At 35.5% G+C, this 13658-nt stretch overlaps 1 protein-coding gene across 1 annotated transcript in view; it reads left to right on the forward strand.

Annotated features, from left to right (window-relative positions):
- Positions 1-13658, forward strand: part of XRCC5 (X-ray repair cross complementing 5) — a 139972-nt gene that overhangs the window by 58313 nt on the left and 68001 nt on the right. The window contains exons 13-14 of the mRNA XM_044670741.1: positions 1100-1233; positions 11577-11773. Of these exons, the coding sequence (XP_044526676.1) occupies positions 1100-1233; positions 11577-11773 (331 nt within the window). The remainder of the gene's footprint in view (positions 1-1099; positions 1234-11576; positions 11774-13658) is intronic.

Below are 13658 nucleotides of genomic sequence, written 5' to 3' on the forward strand. Positions count from 1 at the left end.
TCTGCTATTTTTTGAAAATTGGGAGAACTTTTGACTATCTTCTTCCCTCTAGCACCTGTCACATTCTCTATGATTTTTCATAGGTCACTGACAAATAGTAGGTAACCAAAACTGCCAATTCTTTCAGAGCTCAGATTTGATAACTTGAATTCACTGAGGGTAGCTAAGTCATTTATTACTGTCTGCTTACATTGGGTCAAAATTGTCTGATTTTTTTTCCCAATTTGTTGCTTCCCTTCTAATTTTGGTTGTATTGGTTTTGTTTGTACAAAAACTTTTTAATTTAATGTAATCAAAATGATTAGTTTTACATTTTATAATATTCTCTATCTCTTGCTTGGTCTTAAAATCTTTCCTTTCCCATAGATCTGACAAGTAAACTATTCTATGTTCACCTAATTTACTTATAGTTTCCTTCTTTATATTTAAGTCATTCACCCATTCTGAGTTTATTTTGGTGTAGGATTCTTCTGTATTTTCTGTTTAGTGACTGACCCAGAACCACAGTCTTATATGAATGCCCCAGATCAAACTAGACCAAGCTGTGAATAACAGTAGCATATGACCATTTAGCCATTCTAACTTTTGTTTAGAAACCTTTTAACACTTTATTTTTGGGTGGCCTGTTTGGAAGGGAAAAACCCAAAAGTTTGAATGTGACCACAGATACTTACTGGCTCTGTGACCTTGGGCAAGTCACTTAACCCTGTTTGCCTCAGTTTCCCCATTTGTAAAATGAGCTGGAGAAGGAAATAGCAAACTACCATCTTTGCCAAAGAAAACTTATGGGGTCACAAAGAGTCAGACATGTAAGGCAGTGTGGCAGGTGTCAAGTTTTGATGAAGTTTATAAAAGACTGATCCAATCACTAAAATGTTTATAAATAAGCATTTCCATGTCTAGCTCACTGAAAATACTGACTTATGAATGTGATCTTTGCAGAGTTGGGTTCCATCCGAATGTGTAGTTTCTTTTCTTGTCATGTGCCATAACCCTATTCGTTTTGTTATGTGTAGGTGGGAATGAAAAAGAATTGGTTTCAGTGGACTAAAATGGGAATAATTATTTCTATTTTGTCTCTGTGCTTGATTTTTTTTAGAGACCCAACTATCTGCAGTGGATGCTTTGATTGACTCTATGAGCTTGGTGAACAATGATGAAGATGAGGATACCATTGAAGACCTATTTCAAACCTCTAAAATTCCAAACCCCCAGTTTCAGAGGTTGTTTCAGGTGAGAGCTGGATAACTCCAGGCTGTGGCTTTGTAATCAGGAATTATATCACATTGGTCCCATTTCATAGGAGGATTGTAAATCACTAACCCAGAAGTGCCTGTCTATTATAGACCCTGGAAATAGAAGCAAAGAAATACAATGGGCCTCCTTCTCAAGGAACTCAGGTTCCTTGGGAGACAGTTGGAACATATGTAAGTGTACTGGTAGAGAGTAGACCTATGATTTCATTGGCATAAGGAATTCCTACATGAGGAATTTCTTTCAACTGGCAGCTTATCACTTTCTCTGAAATATATAGCCCAAATCAGTTGCTTAGAGCACTTAGAGGGCAGGCCACTTAAATACATAGAAAATAAACACAGGAGTTTGCCAAGGGCAGAAACTCTGAGGAAGGAACTAACAGCTGGAGGGATCAGGAAAAGCTTCAAGTAACAGACAGTGCTTGAGTTGAATTTTAAGGAAACAGGATTCCAAGATGCACAGGGGTAAAGAAGGGGGAGCATTCAGAGCCTGCTCTCAAAGTCCCAGAGACAATACATAGAATGTCTTGTGTGAGAGAAGTAGCATTCTAGTTCACCAGCACCATAGAAAACATAAAAGGGAATATAATAAGGACTACAGAAAGTGTGAAGGGAAATATAATCAGGCTGGAAATGTGGGTTTAAGCCAAGTTGTGAAGGTCTTTAAATGTCAAGCATAAAAGGTTCTCTTTGATTCTAGGGGCTATATGATGCCACTAGGATTTATTGTAATAAGTTATCAGTAATAACAAGATTAGACCTTCACTTAGGAAAATCATCTTAGTAGCTATGTAGTGGATGGACTGGAGAAAGGATAGGCTTGGGAAATGGAGACTGATTAGAAAGTTTCCCTAGTAAGCCTAATTGGAAAGTGGCAGCCCTTGTAGTGAAGAATAAAAAGATGCAGGTTAAACCAAAACAAATTGGCATCTGATTGTCTATAGGGTGAGGGAAAGTGAGGACTTGATGACATCAAGATTTCTAACCTGAAGTGACTGAAAGGACAGTGAAGTTCTTAACAGAAATAAGAGAAGAATCAAAGTTACAAATATTAGTTTAACTCTCTTGAAGAGAGACTAACCTTTTTTTCTAAGTTTGTTTAACAAAATGTTAGTCCTTTTACACCTGGGGTCTCCTGACTTTTTTCTAGCCATTTTCATGTGAATGATATAGTTCCTTGCTTTCTATATCAAAAGAAAAGGAGATTGAGTGAAGTGTGTTACAATTATATCTGTTGACAAAGAAGTGTTCCAGTAGTACTTCTTTGCTAGAAACTCCTTAATCAGAGATGGAAATTCACTTAACATTTTAGTTCAATACAAGGAACAACACCTATTATATACCAGGCCTTGTGATTAGCCATTGGGATATGCTCCATTATTGAAGAAAAAGGGTGGTTTCAGTATCAAAATCATTGAATAATGATATCATTTCAGAGAGGTAAAATCTGTGCTTTGTTAAAAAGGAAAAAAGAACCAGACAAAGATCTGAGCAAAACTGGCTTTATTGTAAGAGCCACAGGTTATTTAAAAGTCAGGTGTATAGACTCCCAGTGTGGTCTGAGACCTTGAGTCTTAGTTCTTACAGATTTTATAAGCATAGGCAGTGACTCAGCAGAAGTTTTTGAATAGGGCAAGATGTTCTGAACAGGGCTCCTCAATAGAGTTTATGAAATAGATTTCAGAAATAGGGATTATGAGCAGAGCATTCTCCCCTCCCCTTTTCTCCTTCCCTTTCTCAGGTAGCTTCACTATGGAACGGCGGGGCAAGGGGCTCAGTTTCCTCATGTCAAAAACTTCAGAGTATGTGGCAAGGTAAAAGGAAGTGTTTAGGCACTTTCATCATTGCGGAGGCTTTTAATTCTATTCTTATTACTATTTCATCCTATTTAAATCACATAGTTAGAATTTATGAAACTATTATAGAGAAGTCTTATAAGTTATTAAAAGCTACTGAATTAAATTTCTTTTCCTTTTTTAATTTTTATTTTGAATATTTTCCCATGGTTACGTTTCATATTCTTTCCCTCTACCCCAAATCTACCCCCCACCTATCCCCCCATATCCTACACACAATTCCACTGGGTTTTACATGTATGATTGATTAAGAAGACCTAATTCCATATTATTGATAGTTGGACTAGAGTTATTTTTTAGTGTCTACATCTCCAATAATATCCCCATCAGCCCATGTGTTCAAGTAGTTGTTTTTCTTTGGTGTTTCTATTCCCACAGTTCTTCCTCTGAATGTGGCTAGTTTTCTTTCTCATAAGTCCCTCAGCCTTGCTCTGGATCATTGCATTGCTGCTAGTAGAGAAGTCTGTTATGTTCCACTGTACCACAGTGTATCAGTCTCTGTGTACAATGTTCTCCTGGATCTGCCCTTTCACTCTGCATCAATTACTGGTGGTCATTCTAGTTCACATGGAATTCCTCCAGTTATTCCTTTGAGCACAATAGTATTCCATCACCAACAGATACCACAATTTGTTCAGCCATTCCCCAATCAAAGGACATTTCCTCATTTTCCAATTTTTTGCCAAATATTTTTGTACAAGTCTTTTTTCCTTATTATCTCTTTGGAGTATAAACCAAGCAGTGCTATGGCTTGACCAAAAGGCAGATAGTCTTTTAAAGCCCTTTGGGCATAGTTCCAAATTGCCTTCCAGAATGGTTGGATCAATTCACAACTCCACCAGCAATGCATTAATGTCCCAATTTTGCCACATCCCCTCCAACATTTGCCACTTTTCTTTGCTGTCATGTTAGCTAATCTGCTAGGTGTGAGGTGGTACCTCAGAGTTGTTTTCATTTGTATTTCTCTAATTATAAGAGATTTAGAACATTTTTTCATGTGTTTGTTGATAATTTTGATTTCTTTATCTGAAAACTGCCTATTCATGTCCCTTGCCTGTTTTTCAATTGGGGAATGGCTTGATTTTTTGTACAATTGATTTAGCTCCTTATATATTTGAGTAATTAGACCTTTGTCTGAGTTTTTTGTTATAAAGATTTTTTCCCAATTTGTTGCTTCCCTTCTATTTTTGGTAGCATTGGTTTTGTTTGCACAAAAACTTTTTAGTTTAATGTAATCAAAATGATTAATTTTACATTTTGTAATTTTTTCTAACTCTTGCTTGGTTTTAAAATCTTTCCTTTCCCAGAGATTTGACAAGTATACTATTCTGTGCTCACCTAATTTACTTATAGTTTCCTTCTTTATATTCAAGTCATTCACCCATTCTGAGTTTATCTTGGTATGGGGTGTGAGATGTTGATCTAGGTCCAATCTCTCCCATATTGTTTTCCAATTTTCCAAGCAGTTTTTGTTAAATAGTGTAGTTTTGTCCCAAAAGCTGGTTTCTTTGGGTTTATCATAGACTGTCTTCCTGAGGTCACTTACCCCAAGTCTATTCCACTGATCCTCCCTTCTGTCTCTTTGCCAGTACCATATTGTTTTGATGACTACTGCTTTATAGTACAGTTTAAGATCTGGTACTGCTAGGCTCCCTTCCTTCATATTTTTTTTTTCATTATTTCCCTTGATATTCTTGGTCTTTTGTTCTTCCAAATGAATTTTGTTATAGTTTTTTTCTAATTTAGTAAAAAAGTTTTTTGGTAGTTTGATAGGTATAACACTAAATAAGTAAATTAATTTGGGTAGGATAGTCATTTTTTTAAGAATAGAACATCATATCATCTGCAAAGAGTGATAGCTTGGTCTCCTCACTGCCTATTTAATACCTTCAATTTCTTTTTCTTCTCTAATTGCTATTGCTAGTGTTTCTAGTACAATGTTAAATAATAGAGGTGACAATGGGCATCCTTGTTTCACTCCTGATCTTATTGTGAATGCTTCTAATTTGTCCCCATTGCAGATGACGTTTATTGATGGTTTTAGATATATACCGTTTATTATTTTTAGGAAAGGCCCTTCTATTCCTATACTTTCTAGTGTTTTTAGTAGGAATGGGTGCTGTATTTTGTCAAAGGTTTTTTCAGCATCTATTGAGATAATCATGTGTTTTTTGTTGGTTTGCTTGTTGATATATATAGTCAATTATGTGAATGGTTTTCCTAATACTGAACCATCATTGCATTCCTGGTATAAATCCCACCTGATCATAATGAATAACCCTCATGATCACTTGCTGGAACCTTTTTGCTAATATTCTGTTTAAGATTTTTGCCTCTATGTTCTTTAAGGAGATTGGTCTGTAGTTTTCGTTCTCTTTATTCTACCTGGCTTTGGGATCAGTTCCATATTTGTATCATAAAAGGAGTTTGGTAGAACTCCTTTGCTTATGTCAAATAGTTTGTATAGTATTGGGATTCGTTGTTCTTTGAAGGTTTGATAGAATTCACTTGTGAATCTATTTGGTCCTTGGGATTTTTTCTTAGTGAGTTCTTTGATGGCTTGTTCAATTTCTTTTTTTGATATGGGATTATTTAAGTATTCTATTTCTTCTACTGTTAATCTAGGCAATTTATATATTTATATATATATTTACATATATATATACATATATTTATCCATATCACCTAGATTACTATATTTATTGCCATATAATCAGGCAAAATAGTTTTTAATCATTGCCTTGATTTCTTCTTCACTAGAGGTGAGGTCTCCCTTTTCATCTTTGATACTGATAATTTGGTTTTCTTCTTTCCTTTTTTAAATTAGATTGACCAGTACTTTGTCAATTTTATTTGTTTTTTCAAAGCTTCTGATCTTATTGATTCAATAGTTCTTTTACTTTCAATTTTATTAATTTCTCCTTTAATTTTTACGATCTCTAATTTAGTTTTTAACTGGAGATTTTTAATTTGTTCCTTTTCTAGTTTTTTGATTTGCATGCCCAGTTCATTGATCTTTGCCCTCCCTAATTTGTTAATATATGCACCAATGGATATAAATTTCCCCCTGAGTACTGCTTTAGCTATATTTCACAGATTTTGGTAGGATGTCTCATCATTGTCATTTTCTTCAATGAAATTATTAATTGTTTCTATGATTTGTTCTTTAACTAACTGATTTTGGAGAATCATATTATTTAATTTCCAATTAGTTTTCGATTTGCCTGCCCATGTGTACTTACTGATTATTATTTTTATTGCATTATGATCTGAAAAGGTTACATTTATTATTTCTGCTCTTTTGCATTGTTTGCCATGTTTCTGTGCCCTATTACATGGTCAATTTTTATGAATGTACTATGTGCAGCTATTTATTAACTCGAATTTTTCTAGGGTTTCATTCACTTCTCTTATCTCTTTCTTATTTATTTTTTGGTCTTATTTATCTAGATCTGATAGGGGAAGATTTAGGTCTCTCACTAGTATAGTTTTACTACCTTTTTCCTTCTTGAGTTCTGCCAATTTCTCCTTTAGAAATTTGGATGCTATACCATTTGGAGCATACATGTCGAGTACTATTTTTTCCTCATTATCTATACTGCCTTTTATCAGGATGTAATTATCTTCTGTATCTCTTTTAATCAGATCAATTTTTACTTTTGCTTTGTCAGAAATCATGATTACAACTCCTGCCTTTTTCTCAGTTGAAGCCCAATAGATTTTGCTCTAGCCATTTATTTTTACTCTATGTATGTCTACCTGCTTCATGTGTATTTCTTGTAGACAACATATGTTAGGATTTTGGCTTCTTATTCATTCTGCTATTTGCTTCTGTTTTATGGATGAGTTTATTCAGAGTTATAATTATCAACTGTGTATTCCCCAACATTTTGATATCCTCTCCTAGTTCTGCCCCTTCTTATGCTATTTCCTTTTAAGCCAGTGGTTTTTTAAAAATCAGTTCCCCTTATCCTCCATTAGTTTACTTCCCTTTCCACCCCCTCCCTATTTGTTCCCCTCTGATTATTTTTAAGGCCTAATGAATTCCCTCCCCCCTTTCTTCCCCTCCCTTTTTGAACTCCCTACCCCACTGCTCCCCCTTGGTCTATCCCTTCTGACTTTCTCCATAGGCTAAGATAGAATTCTATATCCCAATGGATATAGCTACTTTTCCCTCTCAGGATTAATTCCACTGAGAGTAAGGTTTAAGTATTTCCTATTAACTCTCTCTTCCTCTCCTTCTTATAATAGTATTCATCCCCTCCCCTTCCCATGCCCTCTTTGCATGGTATAGATTATTCAATTTTTCTTATTTCTTCAAGTTTCTCTTGGTGCCATCTTCTGTGCCCCCCCCACCTCTTTTTTTCCCTATCATCTTAAGACTATTTAGTACTCCAACCTCTCCCTATGAATAATTCTCCTAATTACTATAATAGTAAATACAGTTTTTGAGAATTACACATAACATTTCTCCATATAAGAATACAAATAATATGATCTCATTGAAGCCCTTAAAAAGGCAAATTTAAAAATAAGTTTTCTTTCTTTCCCCTTGTTCTCATTTACCTTTTCATGTTTCTCTTGATTTTTGTGGTTGGATATTAGACTTTCCATTTAGTCCTGGTTTTTTCTGTGCAAATACTTGGAAATCTTCTAACTTGTTGAATGCCCAGACTTTCCCCTGGAAGTATATAGTCAGTTTTGATGGGTAGGTGATCCTTGGTTGTAGACCCAAATCTCTTGCTTTTCTGAGTATCATATTCCATGCCTTGAGGTCTTTTCATGTAGAGGCTGCCAGATCCTGTGTAATCCTGATTGGTGTTCCTTGATATCTGAATTGTCTCTATCTGGCTTCTTGTAATATTTTTTTTCCTTAACTTGGAAACTCTTTAATTTGGCAATTATATTCTGGGAGGTTGACTTTTGAAGATTTAGTGTAGAGGGTGATCTATGGATCCTTTCAATGTCTATTTTGCTCTCTTGTTGAAGAACATCAGGGAGTTTTCTTGAAAAATTTCTTGCAGTATGGTGTCTGAATTTCTATTAATTTCTGACTTTACAAGAAGACCAATGATTCTCAAATTGTATCTTCTAGACCTGTTTTCTTGATCTGTCATTCTTTGAATGAAATATTTTATGTTTCCTTCTATTTTGTTATTCTTTTGACTTTGCTTTATTAGTTCTTGCTGTCTTGCAAGATCATTGACTTCTACTTGCCCAATTCTTGTCTTTAGAGACTGGTTTTCTGCTATAATCTTTTGATTTTTCTTTTCGATTTGGTCTATCTTGTTTTTTATGGTTTCTTGTTGTTTAATTTGGGTCTCCAATTTGCTTATCATTTAGTTTGATTTGGGGGCATCTTTCTCCAATTGGGAATTTCTGTCTTTTAACCTGTTAATTTCCTTTTGAGCTATTTCCCACTTTTCTTGCCAAATCTTTTCCATCTTTCTCATGATCTCAGATTTGAACTCTTCAAGAGCTTGTGATCAATTTTCATTTTTTTGAGAAGGTTTGGATGTTTTATTTGTTTTTCCTCCTCTGTTGTCTATTTTTTTTTCATTGTAAAAGTTATCAAATGTTAATGCTTTCCTCTTGTTTTTTCTCTTGGTCAGTTCTTGGGCATTGCTTGCCATTATTATGCCATTATTTTTCTTCTCCATCAGAAGTCTGGGTGAGGTGGGTAGGCTCTCTGTGTATAGAGCTGTGGAGCAGTTTTTGCCTGAGTCACATAGCGCAGTGCTGCCCCTCTCAGCTTTATCCTCACACCCAAGGTCTGAGCTCTTTAGGCTCCTGGGTCTCAAGTCCAGCTGTTCTCAGAGTCAATCCTCCTGGTCCCCTTGCTCCTTTAAGAGTCTCAACGCACTGCTTCCACAGTCTGTCACCCCTCCACTCTAGGACCACATTCAAGGTCTATGCTCAAGGTCCACATTCTTTAGCCTCTTGGGATCTTAAGTCTCGCTGCTCTGAGCAGCAAGGCCCTGGTGATCCCAGTTAGGTGCCCAGAACTTAGTGAATGCCCCACACTTGCTCTAATTCTTGTATGCTGGTTCTGGGACTGTAGGTGGGGTGGGAGGGTTGATCAGCTCATGTTTTAGTGAGAACTATTTCACCCCCTTATAGCATGGAAATGCCCAAATCACACGTACCTTCTATGCTGCACCCTATTATGGGGTCCCTTCATTCATCAGGATTTGGTTTTTGTGTCCTTTTGAGGTATCATATATAGGTCGGATAAGAGAGTTACGCACTCTGCTTCTACTCTGCAGCTGTCTTAACCCAGTAGTCTGAATTAAATTTCTTACACCATGTGAGTCTTGAGTACAATGAGGACAGTTGTTGAGTTTAAAATTAAAGGAGAAAACCAGTTAGCTCAAGAAGTGGTGGAAAGGAATGCTTCAGGGAAGCAGGAATTAGGTACTGGAATAAGGCAGGGAAATAGGAATATAGCCTCCTTTCCCCCTATATACTCAGGGATAGGGATTAAGCAGCCTCAGTAAGGTAAGCTCATCTTGTTCAAGGAAATAGCAAAGTAGTCTGGAAGTCATAAAACCTGATAGACCTTTTTTTAAGAATTCCTTCAATGGTCCATGATAAAAAAATACTATCCACTTCCAGAGAGAGAACAAATCAAAGAATAGTTTCTCACTTTATTTTCCTTGCTATTTTTTAATATGGCTAATAGAAATGTATTTTGTATGATTTCACATATATAATTGGTCTTTTATTGCCTTCCGAGCAGGTGAGGAAGGAAGGAAGAGAATTTGGATCTTAAAAAAAATAAATATTTTTTTAGAGGTTCATTCAAACTCCCTAAAATAACCATGTCAGATATACTTTGAGAGTCAAGTGTGAGTCTAGGATACTCAACCTCCTTGTCTCTCCAAATCTCAGTACTTTTTTGCTGATGACCCAAAACTTTCTTGAAGAATAGAAAGTCATTCTGTAATGATAGATAAAAATTTAATATGCAAAAATGTGGTTAAGGTATAACTCTTTAGAACAGTTTTTAGATGTGGATCAGCAAAGTTGTTAAGAAAATTTTAATAACTATTTTAATACAATTAATTTATTTTGTAATCTCTGTTTCATGCGTTTAAAGACAATACTTTAGGGGAGCAATAACACAATAATGTTTAAGAATCCCTGCCTTAGAGAAAGTGAGCTTCTTTCCAGATAGAGATAGAAATTTCATTTGTATACAGAAAGCTACCAAAGAGGCAGCTTATTGTCAGTCATTCACCATCAATAGCTGCTTTCTTTCTGCCTTCTTTCAGTTTTATTAATTTTAATAAAATTGTCAGAGAATTATCTATATAGCACATTGACCTGTTTAGAAGATTGGCTCTCATTATTAGAGATTATTCTTCCTGGAATAGGATAAGTAGTTGGAGTTGAGTCATTTTAGTATTCTTTAATCAAAGTAGTGAAATATGTTGATAGGAAAATGAAATGGGTCTCATTCTCAGACATGTAAAGAATTCTTTAAGAAAACCTCACTTGCCATGCTGCCTTGTTGTGTTAAGATATAATTAATTAATCAACAAGTACAAATTGAATGGGATTTTTTTTTTACTAGAGGAAAATCACAGAAGGGGCCTCATTTAGAGTGGATGGGGAGGAGATAGGTTTGCAGAAAGAAGAGAGATGGAGAAATGAAAAGAAAAAACTTGCATTTTTACAAATGAAGGGGCCCTGTATACTTTCTTAGTAGGAATAAATGGAGACTATAGTTAATTATTTTTATTACATGGTAATTCTTCATGATTTAAAAATAACTTTGCAAATGTTATCAAATGAAATAACATCTCTAAAGTACCTGACAAATTATAAAGAACTATTTCAATTATTATTATTATTTTTATTATTATTATTATTATCTTCATCATCATCATGGGACTTGATGTCCAGAGGGTGTAAGCAGGCTTAAGTGACTTGCCCAGGATCACTGAGCCAGTAAGTGTCCGAGGCTGGATTTGAACTCAGAAAGAGGAGTCTCCCAGGCTTCAGGCCTAGTACTATCCATTGTACTGCCTAGCTGCCAGCTTTTTTAAAGCAATTTTTATTGATCTATTTTGTTTTTGCATCATTAAAATTTCTTCCCATATCCCTTCTGCCAGGGAAGAATTCTGTATAACAAATACCATTTTTAAAGAAAGAAAGAGTGAAGAAGAGGGGAAAAAAAGCTAAAACCAATTATTGAAATAGGTACTTTTGTATACCTTTGAACTTGCCACTTCTGCAAATGAGTGAGATAATATCTCATATATTCTTTAGGGACCACATTTGTTTTTTTTGTAATTTTGCAATATTTTGATGTTTTGTAGAGGTTATTTTTATGTCATTTGCATGTTATAAAATACAATTTTTTTCTGAAGTTATAGTTTGAGAATCTCTGTTTTAGAAAAGAAGCAAATTGTCTGGTAGCCTCATTGTGAATTGAATGCTCTCTAATTTTTTCCAACAGTGCCTGCTACATAGAGCTTTGCACCCCAGTGATCCTTTGCCCCCAATCCAGCAACATATTTGGGACATGCTGAATCCCCCTACAGAGGTGACAGCTAAGTGCCAAGCTCCTCTCTCCAAAATAAAGACTCTCTTCCCTCTGGCTGAAGCCATCAAGAAAAGGGATCAAATGACAGCTCAGGACATCTTCCAAGATAAGTAAGTCATCTGGTTGGTGCTGCTGCCATTGTTTTAATAATTCATTTCAGACTACAGTGGATAGAGATGGTAACAGATCGACACTTTGAAAAATTAAAATGCTGAAAATATGCCTGAAAAATTGGATTATTCCACATAACAAGTCCTTTGAAGACTTAAAATAGACTCTCCTAGTTCAAAGGTTGACATCCATCTTAACATCATTGGTTTGTAAAGTACAATTAACTCTTCACTCACTGTGCGTGGATCATTCCATTGTGATCCAAAAACCAAGGCCTCATTCTGTGTATGTTTGGGCTCAAGCTTGCCAGCCTGGCATCAGTGTTACTTGGCTGCTGGAAAAAACAGTAACTCTCAGTCTCAGATTCCAGTCAGATTCTGAGTCTCTCTACTTTAGACTATGCTGCTTCCAAAATAGCTGCTTGGCCTTGGTTTTAGAAATAGTTTTCTTTATTTCTGTTTGGCCCATCATGTAAATTTTTGGTGTGTAATAGGGAGGCAGAGATCAAGCTTATGGTTCCTCTAAGTTATCCTCAGTTGTAATTTTTCTTTTAACTTTGGGGATATTGAGTGTTACTTCTACTAGCTTCTTTGGTGAAGAGGGGAAAATGTCAGGAGAAGACAGAATCTCTCAGGAAAAGGAGAGAAAAGTAGAAAAGGAGGATGAAAACTGTGATCCACCCCTAGTAATTTTTACACATGTAGCAAGGAAATATTTAGTCATATCCTTAATGAGAAGCTCACAATTTGTAGTAATAGATTTCTTTGAATCTTTGTTCCTCTCGTATCAAACTATTTAAATTTCCAATAATTTCCATTTAGGAAAGTAAATCAGCAGGGTAAGTTTTAGACTATCTTATAAATCCTTTTGTTTCTCTAGGAAAAATTTATTGAGAATCTTCTCCAGTGTTGGCATTCTGTCTGGCATGCTACATGTTTTTAGGCATTGCACTAGGGTCCATTTGGGAACCAAATATTTCTTTTAACCTTTCCCTTTAGATCTTTTTTTTCTACTTTTAATTGATAGAGTGGAACTTATTGGCAACATTCTGCCACTTTCCCCCCTCCCCCCCTTCACCCCCTATGAGGAAAGGTTGATACTTGGGCAATTTACAAAAACACTAAGGGTGTGATAGTATTTTTGTAAATTATTTATCATGCTATTAAGAAAGCTTTTTCTATTTTCTTGGGTATTTTTATAGTTAATACACTTGTATTAGCCAGAACAGAAATAGGCACGGGGTGCTAGATTCTATGCTTTAGATACTACAAAATATACAAAGGACGCAGTTTCTTCCCATAAGATACTGATATTTCTAACCATTTATTCTTATCATGTTCTCTTTTCCTTGTAAGACTTTTTAATGGGAATATATTTTCCTTGTGAAGCCCTTTAAATTTTTTTTTAAACCCTTACCTTCCGTCTTGGAATCAATACTGTGTATTGGTTCCAAGGCAGAAGAGTGTGGTAAGGGTAGGCAATGGGGGTCAAGTGACTTGCCCAGGGTCACACAGCTAGGAAGTGTCTGAGGCTAGATTTGAACCTAGGACTACCCAGCTGCCTCCCCACTTTAAATTTAATATTTGGGGCTGGTTGCATGAAATGCTGGTTCCTTCTCTTCCCATAACCTAAAATGGCCTCACTTCAGTCAAGTGATTATTCTCCATGTGTGTATGTGTGTATGTGTCTCTGTGTGTGATTCTTAAAGCCTCAGTTTGTGTTTTTGATTACCTTCTTGTGTCATTGGAAAGAAATGGGCCTCTCCTTCCTTCTCCTTTGATTAAAATGTCAATTACTTAAAAAAAAAAAAAAAAAAGAACCTATCTACCCAAAACACTGTTAGTGCAGTACTTTGATTACACTTTCAGATTTGTCTTTACCATT

This window comes from Gracilinanus agilis, chromosome 3 (assembly GCF_016433145.1).
Source record: "Gracilinanus agilis isolate LMUSP501 chromosome 3, AgileGrace, whole genome shotgun sequence".
Lineage (NCBI taxonomy): Eukaryota > Metazoa > Chordata > Mammalia > Didelphimorphia > Didelphidae > Gracilinanus > Gracilinanus agilis.